The sequence below is a fragment of the Primulina eburnea genome, chromosome 7 (genome assembly GCF_022965805.1).
Source record: "Primulina eburnea isolate SZY01 chromosome 7, ASM2296580v1, whole genome shotgun sequence".
In the NCBI taxonomy this organism is placed as follows: domain Eukaryota; kingdom Viridiplantae; phylum Streptophyta; class Magnoliopsida; order Lamiales; family Gesneriaceae; genus Primulina; species Primulina eburnea.
The window spans coordinates 7,712,947-7,731,704 of NC_133107.1; the positions used below are offsets into that span (position 1 = coordinate 7,712,947).

Consider the following 18,758-nt stretch of genomic DNA (forward strand, 5'->3'; position numbering starts at 1 on the left):
TCACACAGTTTTTGTCTAAATATATTCAGATTATCGTATCTTTGATAAAAATTAATGTATTTGATATAATCCGGTAAATACATCATATTTAAAAATATCAAAATAAATTACCGCAAAGATATCTGCATTTACAATCCTGAATAGATAGATTTAGGAAAAATTACAACTTTACTCTTATAAGTTGACATGTTATGATTATAATCTTGTAATTTGTTAATGTATCGTTTCCTTGATTAACTTCAATTTTTTCTGCTTTGGTCATTTTTTTTGTCCGAAATTGTTATGTCTATCAAATATTACTTTTTTTTTATATAGATACTATTCTATATAGTTCATGTACCTAGAATAAAACCTATATTATGCATATTAAAAGATATATAATTAAAAATAAAGAGAAATGATAAATTTTCTTCTTTTTATTTTGAAATAACAGATGTTGTTTACTTTTTTTTGTTTAAATTTTCTACATAATCTAAGTAGTACGAGAAAATCATTGTCAAATAAATAATATTTGATGAGAATAAATTTTTTAGTAAAAAAATTATTAAATAAAAAATTCAAATTAGTGGATGAAAAAAATATTTATAATATGAAATTGAATTTAATAAAATAAAGTATATTTTCCTAAAATTACGAAAAAACAAAAAGATGCAAAAGGGCAAAGACGGAAGTGCGGATCCGGTCAATCCACATTTGACCAAGCTGTTTTAGGTAAATACAGACAAGCAGGGGTATTTCCGTCAATTCGTATCCTCCCTCTGCCCGCTCTGTATATATATCGTCCCCTCTTCGTTTTCCTTCTCACGACAACTAAAAATGATACACAGAAAACTGAAGAAAGATTGACATATCAGATACACACACACATTCAAACCCAAAAATCCAACTATATAATATATATATGCACGAAAATAGAGTGGGTGGGTTGAAATTTGTATGAATTGGTGAGGAATGGAGACGTGGGGGGATATGTGCGTGGAGGGAGGCGATGTGGCGGCGAAGCGAAACCGAAGTGGATTAGCCGGTGAGGAAAATGGTGGCCGGAAAAGGCTGAAGGGGTCGCCCGAGAGAGACGGTGGCGGCGATTTGTTCGATGCTTTGCCGGATGATATCGTTCTTTGTATTCTCTGTAAACTGAGTTCCTCCGCGGGATGCCCCGTGGATTTCATCAATGTCTTGATAACGTATGTGATCTACTCTCAGTTTCATGAGATTTTTTTTTTGAGAAAAGAACTTTAATTTGAATTTGCGTGAATTAAAAGTTGGACTGATTTTGTCGTTTTCTGTTGTTCATTTGCAGATGCAAAAGGCTGAACAGTTTAAGCCTCCAGCCGGTGGTGTTATCGAAAGCCTGTCACAAAATGCTGGCAATCAAAGCGAAGAAATGGTCGGAATCCGCCAACCGATTCCTCGTACGATGTGTGGATTCTGGAAGTGTCGAGGCATGTTTCATTCTGGGCATGGTGAGTCAATTGGATTGGAGCAATCTGTGGTGTGTGTTTCTTTAATTCACAAGATTTGATTTTTATTGTTGTTTGTTGCAGATTCTGTTCTATTGTTTTCAAAACCGAGGAGACGGGGTGGCATTGCTAGCAAGGGCGGCGATTACCTCCCACGCGCACGCCCTTTACTCCCTCGCCGTGATCCAGTTCAACGGCAGCGGCGGCTCGAAGAACCACAAGGACCTCCGCGCCGGAGTGGCGCTCTGCTCGCGGGCCGCGTTCCTCGGCCACGTCGATGCGATGAGGGAGCTGGGCCACTGCTTCCAAGACGGCTACGGCGTGAACCGTAACGTCTTGGAGGGGCGGCGTTTCCTCCTCCAAGCCAACGCACGCGAGCTAGCCTTGGTCATAACCACCACTCCGGGAGCCGTGGTACCCCGTGCGTGGCTGCGTTGGAGCCCTCACCGCCACCTGCAGGGCCCGTTGATGAGTGACTTCGGGTGTGACATACCCGCAGCGGAGACTCACCCGGCTAACCAGTTCTTGTACGACTGGTTCTCGAGTCGTGGCGGGGATCCATCTCCAGGGCTCCGGTTGTGCTCTCACTCGGGATGCGGGCGGCCGGAGACGAGGATGAATGAGTTCCGCCGGTGCTCCGTATGCGGAACTGTGAACTACTGCACTCGTGCTTGCCAGGCGCTTGATTGGAAATACCGGCACAAGGCGGAGTGCGGAAACGAAGGAGGGGCGGAAGCCAATGGTAACGGACGAGCACTTCACCGTTACGGAGATTTGAACGCTCTGATTAATCTAAACGAAGAAGCCGAAGCAATCGCATAGAACTAGCATCGAACTTAGAATGTGAATTCACATTTGAATAACAAGGATAGTTTTGATGGGCTTTGAATTATGTAGTGGTGGGAAATGCATCATGAAAAGGTTAGTTCTTTATGGTCCAAATGATGTGAATCGAACATAATATTCAAAATATAAAACAAACAGGCTGCTTGCAAATCCATCTAATTATTAAGATCTTCATAATTAACCAACCGACAAAAACTTATGTGAGACGGTGTTACGGATCGTATTTTGTGAGACAGATATCTTATTTGGCCCATCCATGAAAAATCATTATTTTTTATGTTAAAAATATTATTTTTTATTGTGAATATCGGTAGGATCGATCCGTTTCACAGATAAAGATTCGTTAAACCGTCTCACAAGAGACGTACCCTTAACCAACCACATCAATTCTTGAAATCCTCCGTTTCTAATCACAAATCTTGTAGGTGATATTGTTGATCGAAACATGATGTTTGAACTCGATATACAAAGTCTTTGTTTCGTCGCTGTCGACAAGAAATTTAAGAATCAAAATACGAAATAATTCCACTGATCGTGGTCTTGGTCTCCAAGGGCAACCTTTCTTTAGAGTTTTGCATGGGGCCAACATATGAGTGGATGCGTCAAAATAATAGTGAATTTGTAAGTAAAATTAAAGAGTATACAGACAGTGTCTGTTTGCTATTTAGCCATGTGTAAATTTGCATCACCACGTGTACTAAACTTCCAACAAAAATGCAAGTCAAATATAGAAACAATGCGTATAATTTTGTACATAAAAACCCTTGTTGGAAAAAACGTATTGTATAGATTATGGACAGTGACAAACGGTTATATTAACTCAGGATTTAAGATAGGTCGGCCGCAATCAAAGGCAAACCTACTTCCAACTCTTGTCTGGCTGAGGTTTTTGCCACAAAAAAAATTTGAATAAATTATATTCATAGCCCAGAGCTCTCTTCGGTCAGCTGAGTCTATGCTATCTGACGTGGAAATTTGACGAATAAATTTGGTCAATTATTTATTTAAGAAAATGATTATTGATCCAATCTCATATATAAAAGTGATTTCGGTTAAATCTTGTAATCAACTAAAAAAATGGGTTAAACCCCACTTATTTAACAAAATAAATTAAAAAATATCTATTAAAACAAGAACTTTATTTCTGAAAAATTAAGATAGTGAAAGTATTAAAAACAACTTTATCATAGGCGATCAAGAATTCAAGAGATTATTAATAAAGAAAAAAAGGAAAAATACGTAGAAGAAAAATGTCAAATGATATAATGGTTGATGAATTTTGAAGAATTTTTTTTAGCTTTTTAGATTTTATTAAACTTAATACACTACAAATGTTTTATGTTAATGATATTTATTGTTGAACTATTTATTAAATATAATGAATAATATATATGAATTATGATTGTTGTTTTTTATGGGTTAGCCCGTGTAACCCCAAACCCAAAATAGATTGGATCGAGTACAGATTTTTCCGGCCCATCAATTGGTGGACCGGGCGATCATGCCCATCTTTGCGAGCTCAGCTGACTTTTTTTTTTTTAATTTTTGAAAGATCAGGATTTCATTTATCGGAAAATTGTTTCCAAGTTTAGAAATTGTTTAAGAAATAAGCAAAATTGTGTGAGATGGTCTCACGGGTCGTATTTTGTGAGACATATATCTTATTTGAGTCATTCATGAAAAAATATTAATGTTTATGCTAAGAACATTACTTTTTATTATGAATATCGGTAAGGTTGATCCGTCTCACAAATCAATATTCGTGAGACCATCTCACAAAAGATCTACTCTAAAAAATAATGGGACCGAATCTATAAACGATAAATGCTCTCTTTCATGCAAAGCTGTTGTTATAAAAAAAGTGTGCTACTATCTTAGCTATGCCCGAAGGATTAGTGAAAGAGTGGGAGATTTGTGAGTGCATCAGTTTCGATCGTCCAATTAGGACAGCGAAACATCGCAGCAACTAACATGACTTACATGACCATCTAGTAGGTTTTTCATATCTGTCGTTTCTATTTATTTTATTTAACGTCATCTTCAATCTCACCGGATATTATCTTCAATCTCACCAGATATTCGATTTTATCAACATCTCCAAACCTATCGAATGATCATATATTCATATTCTATTCAAATATCATAGGACTTATAATTGTATTTTTTTAAATTTGAATTATTTCGAGTAAACTATGGATATTTACTAAATAGGTAAGAACAATAAAGAAAGATATATATATAAAAATTACAAAAATTATAGAAGAAATAACAAAATATTATAATCAGTTTATCCGAACACAATTATCCAACAAAAATAACATAAACTCTATACTAATAATTTTTTTTCATTCTATCCAACTAATATCATTCATGTCAAGTATGACTAGGATTCTTTAAAATCCGTCTCCATCTCTATAGCCGAAAATCCCCATACTCGATTACTCATGTATTTAAGACAAAAATTTGTGTGAAACGGTCTCACAGATCGTATTTTGTGTGACAGATATCTTATTTGAGTCATTCATGAAAAAATATTACTTTTTATGCTAAGAGTATTAATTTTTATTATGAATATCGGTAGAACTGACCTGTCACAAAATAAATATTTGTGAGACCATCTCACCAGAGACCTACTCTTTATTTAATCCAGTAAAAATCACCTTCACACCTTCTTTCATTTGGATCGGATAAGATCGGATTGGATTTGAAGAAAATTATCATCCTTAGTTAGCAAGCTTCTTGGTATGCTGTTTCTATTTGTAAATTTTTTATCGTCATGATCTTTTATTTTATTATTAGAAACCCGGAGAATATGTGTTACAATTATCTTAGTAGCATAAATTTAAGGTAAAATATCTCAAAGATAGGGCCATAATCTAAGATGTATTTGTTTCAAATAAATTGATCGTTTTCAGTTTTTAGGTACATTTAAGACACTTATTTATTTCAAAATTAATTCGTATTTATTGTCTATATATTAAGTCATAAAATTATATATCAGTGACACATTTCAAAGAGTTAATTTAAAATTATTTTATGAAAAAACTAATTCAAAAAACAATATTAAAAGCATCTTGTGTTATCTAGAACAATTGGCACTATCAATTTTTTTTAAAAGTGATATTTTCAAAGATCAATATTATTTCATTAAGTAATTAAAATTCCACTAATTAAATGATGAAAAAATTCAAATTATTAAAATAAAAATTAGTTCATCTTATCATATGAATTTTTCTATTTTCCCATGGAGTAGGTCTCATGTGAGACCGTCTCACAGATCACAATCTGTGAGACGGGTCAACCCTACCCATATTCACAATAAAAAGTAATACTCTTAGCATAAAAAGTAATACTTTTCCATGGATTATCCAAATAAAGATCCGTCTCACAAAATACGACCCGTGAGACCGTCTCACACAAGTTTTTGCCTTTCCCATGTATTATATCTTGGTAGGTAACTTGTTTGTTTCCCAATAAAATTAGATTCAAAAATAAAAATGCTTTAATAACGTTTACAAACTTTAATTTTTTTTTAAATTTATCGAATTACTTCAATTTTTTTTTTATAAAAAAATATGATATAAAGCTTTGATTTCCAACCCTTATATCTCTGCAAATTCAAAACCTACAACCTATAAAATATATTAAAGTTCAATAACCCGAAATATCAGTTGATCATTTTATTTTGGACTTAACTTAATAGACAACTAACAACATATAATTATTCACATATAAGTCCATACGAATAAAATTGATCTTCCACATATCATAACAAGCCTTGGAACACACCAACATTTTACAAAGAGACTTGGAATGAAACATGGCTGCCTTATTCCTTATCCGAATCACTTCCACTCGAGCTGCTTGCATGCACTTTCTTATTTGCTGCTGCCTCTACTTGCTTGTAAGCTCTGGCCATTTCGTCAACAGGCACTAACGGAACATAGTTGAAGACATTATTACCTTTCGCTGCCAAATCTATAACCAATTTGTTGTACTTCTCAGACCAATGTGCTGCTGTAGCAACAGCCGTCTCAGACACTCCATGCAAAGCTGGATACTTGTTAACTTTGTACCACAGCACAGCTAGTTGACCCACCGCAAAATGCTTGGATATTGTAGCAGCGTGAGAAATGGCAGAAAGGGGACCGGAAACCTGAGCTTCCTTCACCAAATTTTGTGCTATCTGGGATATCCTTTTGACAATCAATTGGCCCTTCGAGACAGCGTTCTTGACGGCGGAAGGAGCACACTCGTCAAATGTGTGAATTGCTTTATCGACCTGACAAAATAAAACATTTTAATGGTGAAACAAACTAAAATGATAAAAATATAGAGGTTAGTCCATCAAGCCCTTGTCTAACGAATACTATTTTTATATATTTTTGTACAAACGCTTTGCACACAAATACAAGTTGTGATGAAGCTGCAACTTGAGACGCTCTTAGAAATAGAGAACTTTACGGAAGAATAAGGACGTACACGTTTCCACCAAAATTTATTACATGATCAAGAATGTGTATATCACAAATTTTCACCATCGTATGAACTTTTCTCCCAGTTCCAATGCAACAAATTCTATCTATCAGGATGTGCTTGGAAGTCGGAAATGATTTTGAAGAATAGAGAAACTTAATAACTTGAATCCATGATTCCTTGATTTTTATTACATCATTTACAGTGCTTTTACATAACTTAAAATGAAGGATTAAATCTCCCGTTCTCTAGTAGTACGGTCTAATGTAACAAAATCCACACGCTGTTTCGAGTGATGAGAATATTCAGACCTGAGCAAGACAATAAAGTTCCAATTTTTTCATGGGTAGCAAGACACTAGAGTTGATTCACTTCGAAAAATACGACACTGTAAGTCGGCAGCAATGATCATATGTACTTTACACTTGAAACCTAAATGAGGTTCAGGGTTCCAATCTTAATAATACTCCTCCCCGTATCTTTTAAAAAGAAAAAAAGAATTCATAATTCGAGTTCAGGAAACTGGTAGATTTTACCATTGGTAACTTAGTTGGCCATTATCTCTATGTTCTTGAATCTTAACCCATCAAATTGGTGTACAGAGATACTAGAGAAGTATTTTTTTTTCTTTTTTTCCGATTTACTACAAAGCAGCGGTGAGATAGGTGGGAATGGGCATTTTTTCGGTTTTTACACGTTATAACGAGGGCTCGTTCTATGCTACATTAGAAGTGTTGTTCTCAATACATTTTTATACAAGATATTCAAGCAAACATCTGAATTCAACCAAAAAATATGAAGTTCATCGGTATTTTTTGTTTCGAAACAGATATTCAGCTAACAAAATACACCAAAAAGTAACTCCAAGACAAAACTCATAACGGGAGGTTCATGCAACTTCAACTGGTGCTAAACAAACCCAAAAATCGCTGAAAGGAATAATTGTAAGTTTCCTTTCCGAGGTTAACAGCATATTAGGATAATAGAATAATTGTAAGTTACCAACGTGAAAGCCAGAAAAGGAATCACAAAAATAAAAAGAGAGTGCATCCTATGGGTTAACAGAATAACCACTAAACAGAAAAAAAATGCTCAAACCAGAAAACATCGAAAGCAGAAGATCGAGAAAATCCACGCAAGGATTACGACGCACCTTCTCGTCGACAAAGACAAGGAGATCACCGGGAACGCCCTTAAATCTGTCGTAAACAGGGGTCACAACGGTCGTCACGGCGTTCTCCACCGTCCCGACGGTGGATTTGAGCGGCCCAGAGTTCCGTTTCACGTATCCGTAGATATTAAACAACACTACCACGGCGTTTATCGCAACAATCCTCACAAAGCCCAGGTGCTTCAGCTGTACATCAGTACTCCTCTCCGACTCGACCTCGACCTGAAGAAAATCGCAAACATATCAGAAATAATATACATACCGATCAATGATCAAACAATATTACTATATTAGAATCAAAAAGTTCAGAAAAAAGCATGATTGAATACTAAATTAAATTAAATTACCTGAGCTGAAGCCATATCTTGTAGAGAAACTACGAGGGGAAATTTTTTGAATTTCTTGGGATCTTTCGGTTGGTTTCGGAGAAGGGGAAAATGGGAATTTTATATCGTGGGCGGGGGAATCCCGGGGGACAGAAAAGGGCAATTTCGGGAATTCACTTAACAGAGGTGGAGGTGAAGCCACGGGGAATCGTTGATATAATCGCTGGCGAAAGGAACCGTTGAACTTTACGAATGTGAAGGAGAGGGAGCGGGGCATTCAATTTTCTATTATTTTTTACTCTTTCTTTAGTTCACGATCGGGTTATGTCGACGAAACGATATTCAGTGTTGTACATTTGATTTGTGGTATAAAATAAGTAATATTTTTTAATAATAAAATATGAGTGAGTCTCATGTGAGACCGTCTCACGGGTCATAATCCGTGAGACGGGTCAACCCTACCCATATTCACAATAAAAAGTAATACTCTTAGCATAAAAAGTAATACTTTTTCATGGGTGACCCAAATAAGAGATCCGTCTCACAAATACGACCCGTAAGACCGTCTCACACAAGTTTTTGCCATAAAATATATAAAAATGATTGTTGATATAATGTTTGTTTTGATGGATTAATTTGATTAAATTTGAGATAATGTGATATTAACGTTTTATTTTTTTGCAAAATATTAATGAAAAATTTATAATATTATTTATTAAATGTAATATTATAATTTTAATTCAATGATTTGATTGATGTGAGATAAACCATTGATGATTTGATTGATTTGAGATAAATAATTGGTAGATGGATAAATATATGGTGCATCGAACATGAGATTAGATTGGATAAAAATGTTGATAAATAATATAGCGAACTAAACAGTACCTGTGTATATAACGTAATATATAAACATTACAAAATTTTTTGTAAAATAATTTTATGGATACATTTTGTAAGACATATATTTTATTTTTGTCACTTATAAAAAATATTATTATTTATGTCAAAAATAGTAATTTTTATTGTAAATATGAACATGATTGATTCGTCTCACGAATAAAGATGTGAGAGGTCATTTAACAATAAACATATTCAATAAATATTATATGTTATGTGTATATAATATAATCTGAATTTTTAAAAATATTTGATTTTAATATGATATGTTTTTTTATATTTTTTTTGTAATTCAGATTGAGCATACCAATACAGATACTTTTCAGTTGTTAAGCAAGTGGACCATACGGTGAAAGCCGTATGATAAAGAATAATATATATATATATATATATATATATATATATATATATATATATATAATATTGATGTATAATATTAATTATTTGTACGATTCAAACAAATATTAATTAAGGGCATGTTTGAATCGTACAAATAATTAATATTAAGAAAAAGGTTATCAAAATGGGCTCGGGCTTGGGTTCCCCGACCATAACCCGCTCGAAATCCGAGGCGCTAAGCTCCTCCGGAGGCAAGGGAAAAAACAAACTAGGTGGGATTTCTTCTGATCCCGAGCTGGTAATCCTGGAGGGCGGCGAGGGTCCCCTCAGTCCGGATATTTCTTTCTTGGCTCAGCCTGATGGGCGTGGGGCTCTGGGAATGGTCCAACACTTAGTCTCCTCTCGGGATATAGGGATTTTGCATTCTGCTCCAGATTCCCTGGTTGAAGAGTCTATAGCCCTCGGATTGATGCAGGTACCTCTTTTTATCTATTTGTTTAGAATTTATTCCGGTTTGATTCACTCGCCCCCCACCCTTTTTATTTTCTTTTTTTAGACAATTGCTTGGGTTGGAGAATACACCATCCGAGCTCACAAGGCTCGTACCGAAGCCCAAGCCAGTGCTCGGAGCATGAACGATATCCTGGCCCGGCACGGAGAGCTGACCCAGCGAATCCGAGCTCTGAAGGCCGAGCATGATGATGAGCTTCACGGGGTTCGCTGCGAACTGGAGGGTTCTCAGGACCGTCTGAAAGTGGCCGAACAAAAAATTCGGGATTTGGAGGAGGCAGCTCGGAAGCGCGAGGAAGAGGATGATGTTATTTGGGCTCGGAAACAAGCGGAATTCATCCAATCCTCGGATTTCGATAGGCTTTGTGCTGGAAAAGCGGCCGTATATTTTGAAGAGGGTTTTAAAGGGTGTCTGGCTCAATTCCGAGCCAATGGTTATTCGGCCGCCGACCACCCTGCCTCTTTCTTGGATTCTTCCAAGGCTTTGGATGCCATGCCCGAGGAAGGAGAGTTGTCCCAGCCAGAGGACCAAACTGAACATGTTGAAGCTACTGATCCTCCGTCCCCCTTAGTTTAGCTTTTGTCTTTTTGTAGGCCGAGCTCGGCTTTTTGTATCGCTTCTTTTTGATGTATGCTACTTATGACTTGACACTTCTTTAATTTTTATCACCTTTGGTTTCATTCGAACATGATGTTTGTCTGTGTTCTTGCGTCGTAACATTCTCTTCCGTCCAACACATAAGTAACTCTAGCTAACCGGTCGTCCGGGCGCGAAAATCAAAAATTATCTTTTTCAAGTTATAGTCATAAAAAGACTGATCTGAACGATCCTTTGAATAATAAACGTAATAAAAAAGGAAGACCGATCCAGTGGTCGGCTAATGTTTCCGAGCCCATGGTCGGCCAATGTTTCCGAGCCATATTCGTGGACTTTTATTTGTGTAATCCTCTTTGTGATGATGCCGAGTCCTTCGTGGTCGGCTTCCTTGGTGTTAATACCACCTTTGTGGTTTTTTAAGGAGAATTACATTCATTTTTAGGACCACCTTCGTGGGCTTTTCAATAATAGTCACACTCGTGACTTTACCGAGCCAGTGGTCGGCTTGTCTGGATTGGCACCACATTCGTGGATTTTTCGATAAGAATCACATTCATGAGTTTACCGAGCCAGTTGTCGGCTTGTTTGGATTGGCACCACATTCGTGGATTTTTTGATAACACTCACATTCGTGAGTTTACCGAGCCAGTTGTCGGCTTGTTTGGATTGGCACCACATTCGTGGATTCTTTGATAACACTCACATTCGTGAGTTTACCGAGCCAGTGGTCGGCTTGTTTGGATTGGCACCACATTCGTGGATTCTTTGATAACACTCACACTCGTGAGTTTACCGGGCCAGTGGTCGGCTTGTTTGGATTGGCACCACATTCGTGGATTCTTTGATAACACTCACATTCGTGAGTTTACCGGGCTAGTGGTCGGCTTGCGCCACATTCGTGGGCTTTCGAAAGGAATCATGTTCGCGATTGTGCCGAGCTAGCGGTCGGCTCGCGCCATATTCGCGAGCTTTTTATTTGTTTAGGCGTGGGTATAGAATAAAACTTACTTGATAGACTTAAGTTCCAAATAACCTCGATGACTATGTCTAAAGAAATGTAAAAAATGCGCAAAGTAAAAAATGCTTTGTCTGATATTTTCACATACGTTTCAAGCGTAATATTTCTTCAAATGTTGAGCATTCCAGGGCCTTTTTCCCCTTTTTCCTCCCACATCTTCCAGATAATAGGCTGCAATTCCGGCTTTCCCTACCACTTTGAAAAGGCCCTCGTATTTTGGATCAAGTTTTCCTCTTTCTCCATGATGTTGGATCTTCCTCATCACCAGATCTCCTTCTTTGAAGACTCGGGGATAGACCCTTTTGTTATAGGCCCGGATCATTCGCTTGCGGTAAGCGTTCATCCTTATTCTAGCTCTTTCTCTCTTTTCTTCCACAAGATCCAGCTCCATGTCTCGAAAGCTATTATTATCTGGGCCATACCCAGAGATCCGAGCACTCTCTTGTCCTATTTCGGCGGGCAGCACTGCTTCTGCTCCGTATACCATGCTATAGGGGGTTTCTTCCATGGCACTGTGAGGTGTGGTTCTGTATGACCATAGCACGCTTGGAAGCTCTTCTGCCCAATTACCTTGGGCCTTCCCTAACCTGGTCTTCATCGCTTGGACTATCGTTCGATTGGTGACTTCAACTTGTCCATTTCCTTGAGGGTAAGCTACGGAGGTGAACAACTGCTGGATCTTCATTTCTTCACACCAAGCTTTGACTTTTGCTCCACAAAATTGTCTTCCGTTGTCTGAAACAAGCTTTCGAGGTATGCCGAACCGGCATACGATATTCTTCCATAGGAATTTCAGCACTTCATTTTCTGTAATTCGGACTAAGGGCTCGGCCTCCACCCATTTGGAGAAATAGTCGATTGCCACTATCAAGAATTTCCTTTGCCCTGTCTCCGGTGGAAATGGTCCTACTATGTCTATGCCCCATTGATCGAAGGGACATGATGCAATAACCGTCTTCATGAACTCTGCTGGTCGTCTTTGTAGATTGGCATGTTGTTGACAGCTATGGCAGGCCCTAACCAGGATGGAGGCGTCTTTTTTCAAAGTTGGCCAAAAGAAACCAGCCAACAGTGTTTTTCGGGCAAGGGCCATGCTCCCTAAATGATTTCCACAACACCCCTCGTGTATTTCTCTCAGCACATAATTAGCTTCCTCTTCTCCTAAGCATTTTAGGAGTGGTCGGGAAAATGATCTTTTAAACAGTATGTCCCCGATCATTACGAAGCGGAGAGCCCTTCTTTTGATTTCTCTTGCTTTTCTTTCTTCCCCAGGCAACTTCCCATATTTCAGATATTGATGAATGTCGTACCTCCAATCTCCTTCCCTCACGTCGGCTATTATGTCATCCAATTGTTCTAATTGAGAGACCAGCTCCCGACCCGTTGGGCCTGGTTCAGTCTCCCAACTCAAAGTACTAGCCATCTTTGCTAGTCGATCGACTTTCTCGTTTTCGGTCCGGGAAATCAACTCTAGGATGAGTTCGGAGAAACTTCCTCTAGTTTTATTCATTGCTTGAGCATATTTGATCATTCTGCCGTCCTTTACTTCGAATTTCCCGTTGCTTTGTTGGACAGCCAATTGGGAGTCTGAGTATAAGATAGCTCGGGAAACACCCAAGTCGCGGGCCGCCTTCAGTCCCAGAAGAAGTGCTTCGTATTCTGCTTCGTTGTTAGATGCTTTGAAGTCTAGTCTGACTGATATACTAGTTTCTTCTCCCCAAGGGGAAACAAGTACTATGCCAGCCCCACTTCCCGTATGACAGGAAGATCCATCAACGAAAATTTTCCACTGTTCTTCTTCTTCCAGTTGGACTGTTTCCGCCACGAAATCGGCCAAGGCTTGCGCCTTTATTGCTCGGCGGGGCTCATATATGATATCATATTCGCTGAGCTCGGTAACCCATTTGATCAATCTTCCCGAAGTATCTGGGTGTGTTGCGATTCGGCCCAGGGTGCTGTTGGTGAGGACTATTATGGGATGCGATAAGAAATAAGGTCTTAACTTTCGCGCTGTGATTACCAAAGCTAGAGCTAACTTCTCTTGGGTCGTGTAATTCAGCTCAGGCCCCCTTAATGCGTGACTGACGAAATAAACCGGCTGATGGATCGTTCCTTCTCTTCTCACTAAGACCGAACTGGTAGCTCGGGGAGTGACAGACAGGTATACGAGCAAATCTTCCCCTTGGATTGGTTTGTGGAGGACGGGCAGCTCCTTCAAATATGCTTTCAGTTCTTGGAAAGCCTCCTCACTCTGCTCGTTCCACTCAAAGTTTCCTGCTTTCCGGAGTGCCTTAAAAAATGGAAAGCTCCGATCGGCTGACCTGGCTATGAACCTAGCCAAGGCGGCTATCCTTCCCGTCAATCTCTGGACCTCTTGCAGATTCCGGGGAGAACCCATGGTGGTTAGAGCTTGGATTTTTTGGGGGTTGGCTTCAATTCCCCTCCTCGTAACCATGTATCCTAAGAATTTTCCAGCCCGGACCCCTAATGTGCATTTATTGGGGTTGAGTTTGAGTCTGTAATCGCGTAGTGTCTGGAACGTTTGCTCCAGATCGGCTATGAAATGATTGGCAACTTTCGTCTTAACGAGGATGTCGTCCACGTATACTTCTATATTTTTCCCTATCTGTGCTTTAAACACCCGATCCATTAGCCTTTGATATGTTGCTCCGGCGTTTTTCAGGCCAAACGGCATAACAACATAGCAGAAAGTTCCTCTGGAGGTGACAAAACTCACTTTGCTTTGGTCTTCCCTTGCGAGGGGAATTTGGTGGTATCCCTGATAAGCGACCAGAAAACTCAGAAGTTCATGGCCTGCGGTGGAATCTACTAATTGGTCTATCCTTGGCAAGGGATAGCAGTCTTTAGGGCATGCTTTATTTAGATCACGAAAATCGACACACATCCGCCACTTTCCCCCGGACTTTGGTACCAGAACTACATTCGATAACCAAGTCGGGAAGCGTACTTCCCGAATATGCCCGGCCTTCAGTAAGTCCTCCACCTGTTCCTTAATGATAGCGTCCTTTTCAGTTCCGAAGTGACGCTTTTTTTGGATGACGGGCCGGAATTCCTTTGCAATATTTAATTTATGTTCGGCCACCTTTTTCCGGACCCCTATCAGATCGGCAGTAGACCAAGCGAAGATGTCTTTATTCTTTTGTAGGCATGCTATTAACTGATTTCTTATAGGATCTTCCAGCGTTTTTGCTATCTTAACTGTCCCTGAAGGGGGGGAAATGACGATTTCTTCGCACTCTTCTTCTGAGGATGTGGGGACGGTGTCCCCTATCAGTTTCAGATGATCATGTGGCCGGAGAGTTGGTTGGCTCGGATGAGCAATTTTAGTGGCCTTTTGCTCGACCCGTACCTCCTCCACATAACACTTTCGTGCTATTCTTTGATCCCCTCTTACTTCTCCCACCTCTTTTCCGACCGGGAATTTGATCTTTTGGTGCAGGGCGGAAGCAACGGCCGTGAAGGCGGTCATGGCTGGTCTACCCAGTATAGCGTTATACGCTGAGGGGGCATCCACAATTATGAAACTGATGATCCTGGTTTTCCTCGTGAGATCTTCCCCGAGCGTGAGCGGTAAATTTATCATGCCAATAGGTCGGATGGCATGCCCTGTGAATCCGAACAACGAGGTGGACACTGGCTCGATCCTGTATTCGCCCAAGTCCATTTGATCCATAGTTTCCTGGAAAAGCACATTCACCGAGCTTCCGGAATCAATAAATATCCGAGCCACGTCATAATTGGCTATTATTGCTCGGATTATCAACGCGTCATTATGAGGGTCGGATACTCCGGTCAGACCTTCCGGTCCGAACGATAGGAGCGGTCCTGTTCGGTGCTTTGCTTCGGTGATTTCCGCATTTATTAGTTTCCTACTATTCGTTTTTCTGGCTCGGTTGGAGTCCCCATCAGTAGGTCCTCCCGATATCATGTTTATAACTCCTCGAGGGGGTAGATGTGGATGTTCACCGGACCCGGACCGATTCTGTCCTGGCGCAGGGTGCTGGTCCTCTCGAGGTCGGCTTCTTCCTCTTTTTTCCCTTGAATCGCGGCTTTCTCTCCCCCTTTTAAGGTGCTGATAATTCGATTCCGGATGTGTTAAGATGTCTTTAATTCGGGCATCTTGTTGGACAATGCGTTCTATCTCGTTGCTCAAGTGTTTGCACTCGTCAGTAGTATGTCCATAGTCATTGTGGAAATCACAGTACTTGTCTGACCGGGGTCTTCTCGGCCCTTGATCACTTCCCCTGGGTCTTTGTACCAGATGCTTGTTCTTACATATTTGAAGGGCTCTGAGTCTGCTGACCTTAAGCGGTGTGTAGGTGGCGAACTGGCCCAGGGGTTCTGACCGGGCTGGTCAATCAGGACGGGAGTCAGATTTAACGATTTTCAGTTTTTTGGGGCTATTGATTGGCTCGTCCCACTGATTGGCCCGGGCAATCTGGACTTCCTCGAGATTAACGTACTTTTCTGCTCGGGATAGGAGTTCATCGTATGTATTTGCCGGTTTTTTTATCAATGATTTGAGGAAATCCTTCGTGACAAGCCCTTGTACGAATGCGCTGATTAGTAGATCAGATGTCGCCGATGGTATTTCAATGACCACGGCGCTGAATCTTCGTATGTACGCCCGTAGCCCTTCATGCTCTTGCTGCCTCATATTGAAGAGGCTAAAGGGAGTGACATGATGCTTTTTGCTACTGGCAAACTGATGGAGGAAAGCCCTGCTGAAGTCCAAAAAAGATTTAATGTCCCCCGGTCGAAGGAGATTAAACCACTGTTGTGCCGATCCTATTAATGTTGTGAGAAAAACCCGACACTTGATTTGGTCCGAATATTGATGTAGTAATGCGGCGTTCTCAAATCGCGCCAGATGGTCTTCGGGATCTCCTTTCCCGTCATATTCAGCGATGTTCGGGAATTTGAAGTTTTTAGGTAATTCTTCGGCCAATATTTCAGCCGAGAATGGTATTGCTCTGGGTGTTTGAGGGGGGCCTTCCTTTCGATTATTCTTCAGCTGGTTAATCTCTTCCCTTAATTTTTTTACCTCCATTAATTGGGTTTCATGCTGGAGTCCTTCTTCTCCGCGCCTGGATAATACTTGTTCCACGGTGGCCGTAATCATCTGTGTTATGTCGGCCAACGTGAAGCTTTGGTTGTTATTGACGTTTGTATCTTCCAAATTTCCGTTGCCCATGTCTTCTCCGCTCACCATCTTATCTCTTTTCTTCAAGTTCCCACAGACGGCGCCAATTGATGTTACCAAAATTCTTCCTTCGGGTTCGGTCTGGAGAGCGATTTATCTTGAGTACCAAGTTTTTTTTTTCAGAGAGTCAATGAATGCATTTGCCTTCTCTGTCCGACTTTTTATAGCCCCAGAAGGGGTTTTCATGATAAGGTCAAATCCTTATCAAGATGATCTTCCCCGAAGATCAAGGACTCGAGAACGCAACGAATCTTTATCGGAATCTGATCTTCCCCGAAGATAGGGGATTTGAAACTGCTAGGACTCTTGTTTTACGGCGGCTAGGACTCTAACTCTGCTCCTTGATGATCACACATACATGCTATCCTGTCCGGTTCGGCCCTCGGGTTATGGTACTCGGCCTCTTTTGGGTTGGGCCCGGCCATTGGGTTATGCTATCATGGGGTCGGCCATTGGGTTATGGCTTCCTAACCGCGAGGTGGGCTATGAATCCTTTTAGGTTGGGCTCGGATTTATGGGTTAGGATATTTAATTGGGCTCGGGTTCCTAGGCTAAATAAGATTTAAGGGATATCAATAAAATAATTTTATGATGAGAACAATTCCAATGCCATATCTAATTTTTTGTTGAACAAAATAAAAAATCATGTCCATTGTAAGAAGATGAAATTATCATAAACTACAACCTGTTTTGGTTGGTTGATGGATGCTGGAAGGTGACGAAAGAGATAACATTTAATAGCAAATTGTACTGTAAAGTTTTTTTGTATATATATATATATATATATATATATATATATATATATATATATATATATATATATATATATATATATATATATATATATATATAATAGTTTATCTTAAGTTTTGTTGTTTGATCAACACGTATATAAATTGATGACTTTTTATTTATCGTTGTTTAAAAAAAAATTCAAAGAAGTTTGTTTGAGCAAATGTAGCACAATCGAAAATTTGTTCCAAAATCTATGCTTGATAGAATTTTAAAGCGTGCCATCAAGCTCAATGATAAACCTGATTATGTGCATTCTATTTGTGAAGTCAATCAATTCATAGATGTAAATGAATCGAATCGATTCTTGAGTTTTTCGAGCCGACTCTATAAATATTTGATTTGTATTTGAACTTATCGAACTAGAGTCGAGCTAGATCATGTTCAATTTTTTTTCGAGTCCAACTCGACTCAAAATTATTTTGTTTGATAGTTTGTGAGTCTTGATATTTTATTAATATAATATAATTATATATTAAATATAACATTTCAAGCTTTTCGGATGTTTTGAGTTTTCATACCTTCATTCTTGAATCTTAATATCCAAGCAATAGTTCAAATAGCTCACACATTACACATATGTTCAAACATTTTGAGTCAGACTCGAACTTGAGAAAAAAATTTAAAATTGTCGATCTTCGAATCGGATCTCAAATATATTTAATTTGAGTTTAATACAAACATTAAATTTTGAATAAGATTCGATTTGACTGTTTTCGTTTAGTCCCTAAATCAATTAGTCAATGGGCTTATCCAAACATGATTAAACCATACTTCTTTGTCGTCTATTGCGCGCCATAATGATTAAAAATTTCATCTATCAATTCTCCCCAGAATTAAATTTGAACTTTCTTCAAGCCCGTATCCGTGGCTTCTCCTTTTACTTTTTTTTTTTGGATTGCATTTGCACCACAATATTCCTTGTGACCTCTAAACAGGAACTTTCTTAGAGATGGTAAGCAAGACCATTTCTCTCATATTATGAATTTTTTTCATCTCAAATATACAGTGCAATGTTTATATTAGTTTATATATTTTGTACCAATTTATCCCTACTTTTAAATATATTATTCATCTTCAACAATTTTTTATTTCCTA

The 18,758-nt window shown here is 39.0% G+C and overlaps 3 protein-coding genes across 4 annotated transcripts; 2 read left to right on the plus strand and 1 right to left on the minus strand.

The window, feature by feature from the left end:
• Nucleotides 1-806: 806 nt before the first annotated feature.
• LOC140836092 (F-box protein At1g67340-like) lies at nucleotides 807-2,464 on the plus strand. Its single transcript, XM_073201504.1, has 3 exons — nucleotides 807-1,184; nucleotides 1,301-1,463; nucleotides 1,545-2,464. Exons 1-3 carry the CDS (start codon nucleotides 952-954, stop codon nucleotides 2,280-2,282), a joined length of 1,134 nt encoding a protein of 377 aa, XP_073057605.1. The 5' UTR covers nucleotides 807-951; the 3' UTR covers nucleotides 2,283-2,464.
• Nucleotides 2,465-5,887: 3,423 nt separating this feature from the next.
• On the minus strand, nucleotides 5,888-8,548 carry LOC140837087 (REF/SRPP-like protein At1g67360). Of its 2 annotated transcripts, none has more exons than XM_073203095.1 (3): nucleotides 8,301-8,548; nucleotides 7,936-8,175; nucleotides 5,888-6,588 (listed from the first exon to the last, which is right to left on the minus strand). In XM_073203095.1, the coding sequence occupies exons 1-3, from the start codon at nucleotides 8,313-8,315 to the stop codon at nucleotides 6,136-6,138; spliced, it is 708 nt and encodes a 235-aa protein (XP_073059196.1). In that variant the 5' UTR covers nucleotides 8,316-8,548; the 3' UTR covers nucleotides 5,888-6,135. The 2 variants fall into 2 exon arrangements, with proteins under 2 accessions (XP_073059196.1, XP_073059197.1); XM_073203096.1 differs by having other exon boundaries at nucleotides 7,936-8,169; nucleotides 8,301-8,547.
• Nucleotides 8,549-9,689: 1,141 nt separating this feature from the next.
• Nucleotides 9,690-10,636, plus strand: LOC140836093 (uncharacterized). The gene is made up of 2 exons (XM_073201505.1): nucleotides 9,690-9,993; nucleotides 10,075-10,636. Exons 1-2 carry the CDS (start codon nucleotides 9,703-9,705, stop codon nucleotides 10,603-10,605), a joined length of 822 nt encoding a protein of 273 aa, XP_073057606.1. The 5' UTR covers nucleotides 9,690-9,702; the 3' UTR covers nucleotides 10,606-10,636.
• The last annotated feature ends 8,122 nt before the right edge of the window (nucleotides 10,637-18,758 follow it).

What these genes read in the sequence shown, in the direction of transcription:
- LOC140837087 (XM_073203095.1), bottom strand. An exon ending in TTGTCTTTGTCGACGAGAAG is followed by an intron (nt 6,589 to 7,935) that starts GTGCGTCGTAAT and finishes TTATTTTGTCAG; the next exon opens with GTCGATAAAGCAATTCACAC.
- LOC140836092 (XM_073201504.1), top strand. Translation starts at nt 952, where the DNA reads ATGGAGACGTGGGGGGATATGTGCGTGGAGGGAGGCGATGTGGCGGCG. An exon ending in TTCATCAATGTCTTGATAAC is followed by an intron (nt 1,185 to 1,300) that starts GTATGTGATCTA and finishes GTTCATTTGCAG; the next exon opens with ATGCAAAAGGCTGAACAGTT. An exon ending in CATGTTTCATTCTGGGCATG is followed by an intron (nt 1,464 to 1,544) that starts GTGAGTCAATTG and finishes TGTTTGTTGCAG; the next exon opens with ATTCTGTTCTATTGTTTTCA.
- LOC140836093 (XM_073201505.1), top strand. Translation starts at nt 9,703, where the DNA reads ATGGGCTCGGGCTTGGGTTCCCCGACCATAACCCGCTCGAAATCCGAG. An exon ending in TAGCCCTCGGATTGATGCAG is followed by an intron (nt 9,994 to 10,074) that starts GTACCTCTTTTT and finishes TTCTTTTTTTAG; the next exon opens with ACAATTGCTTGGGTTGGAGA.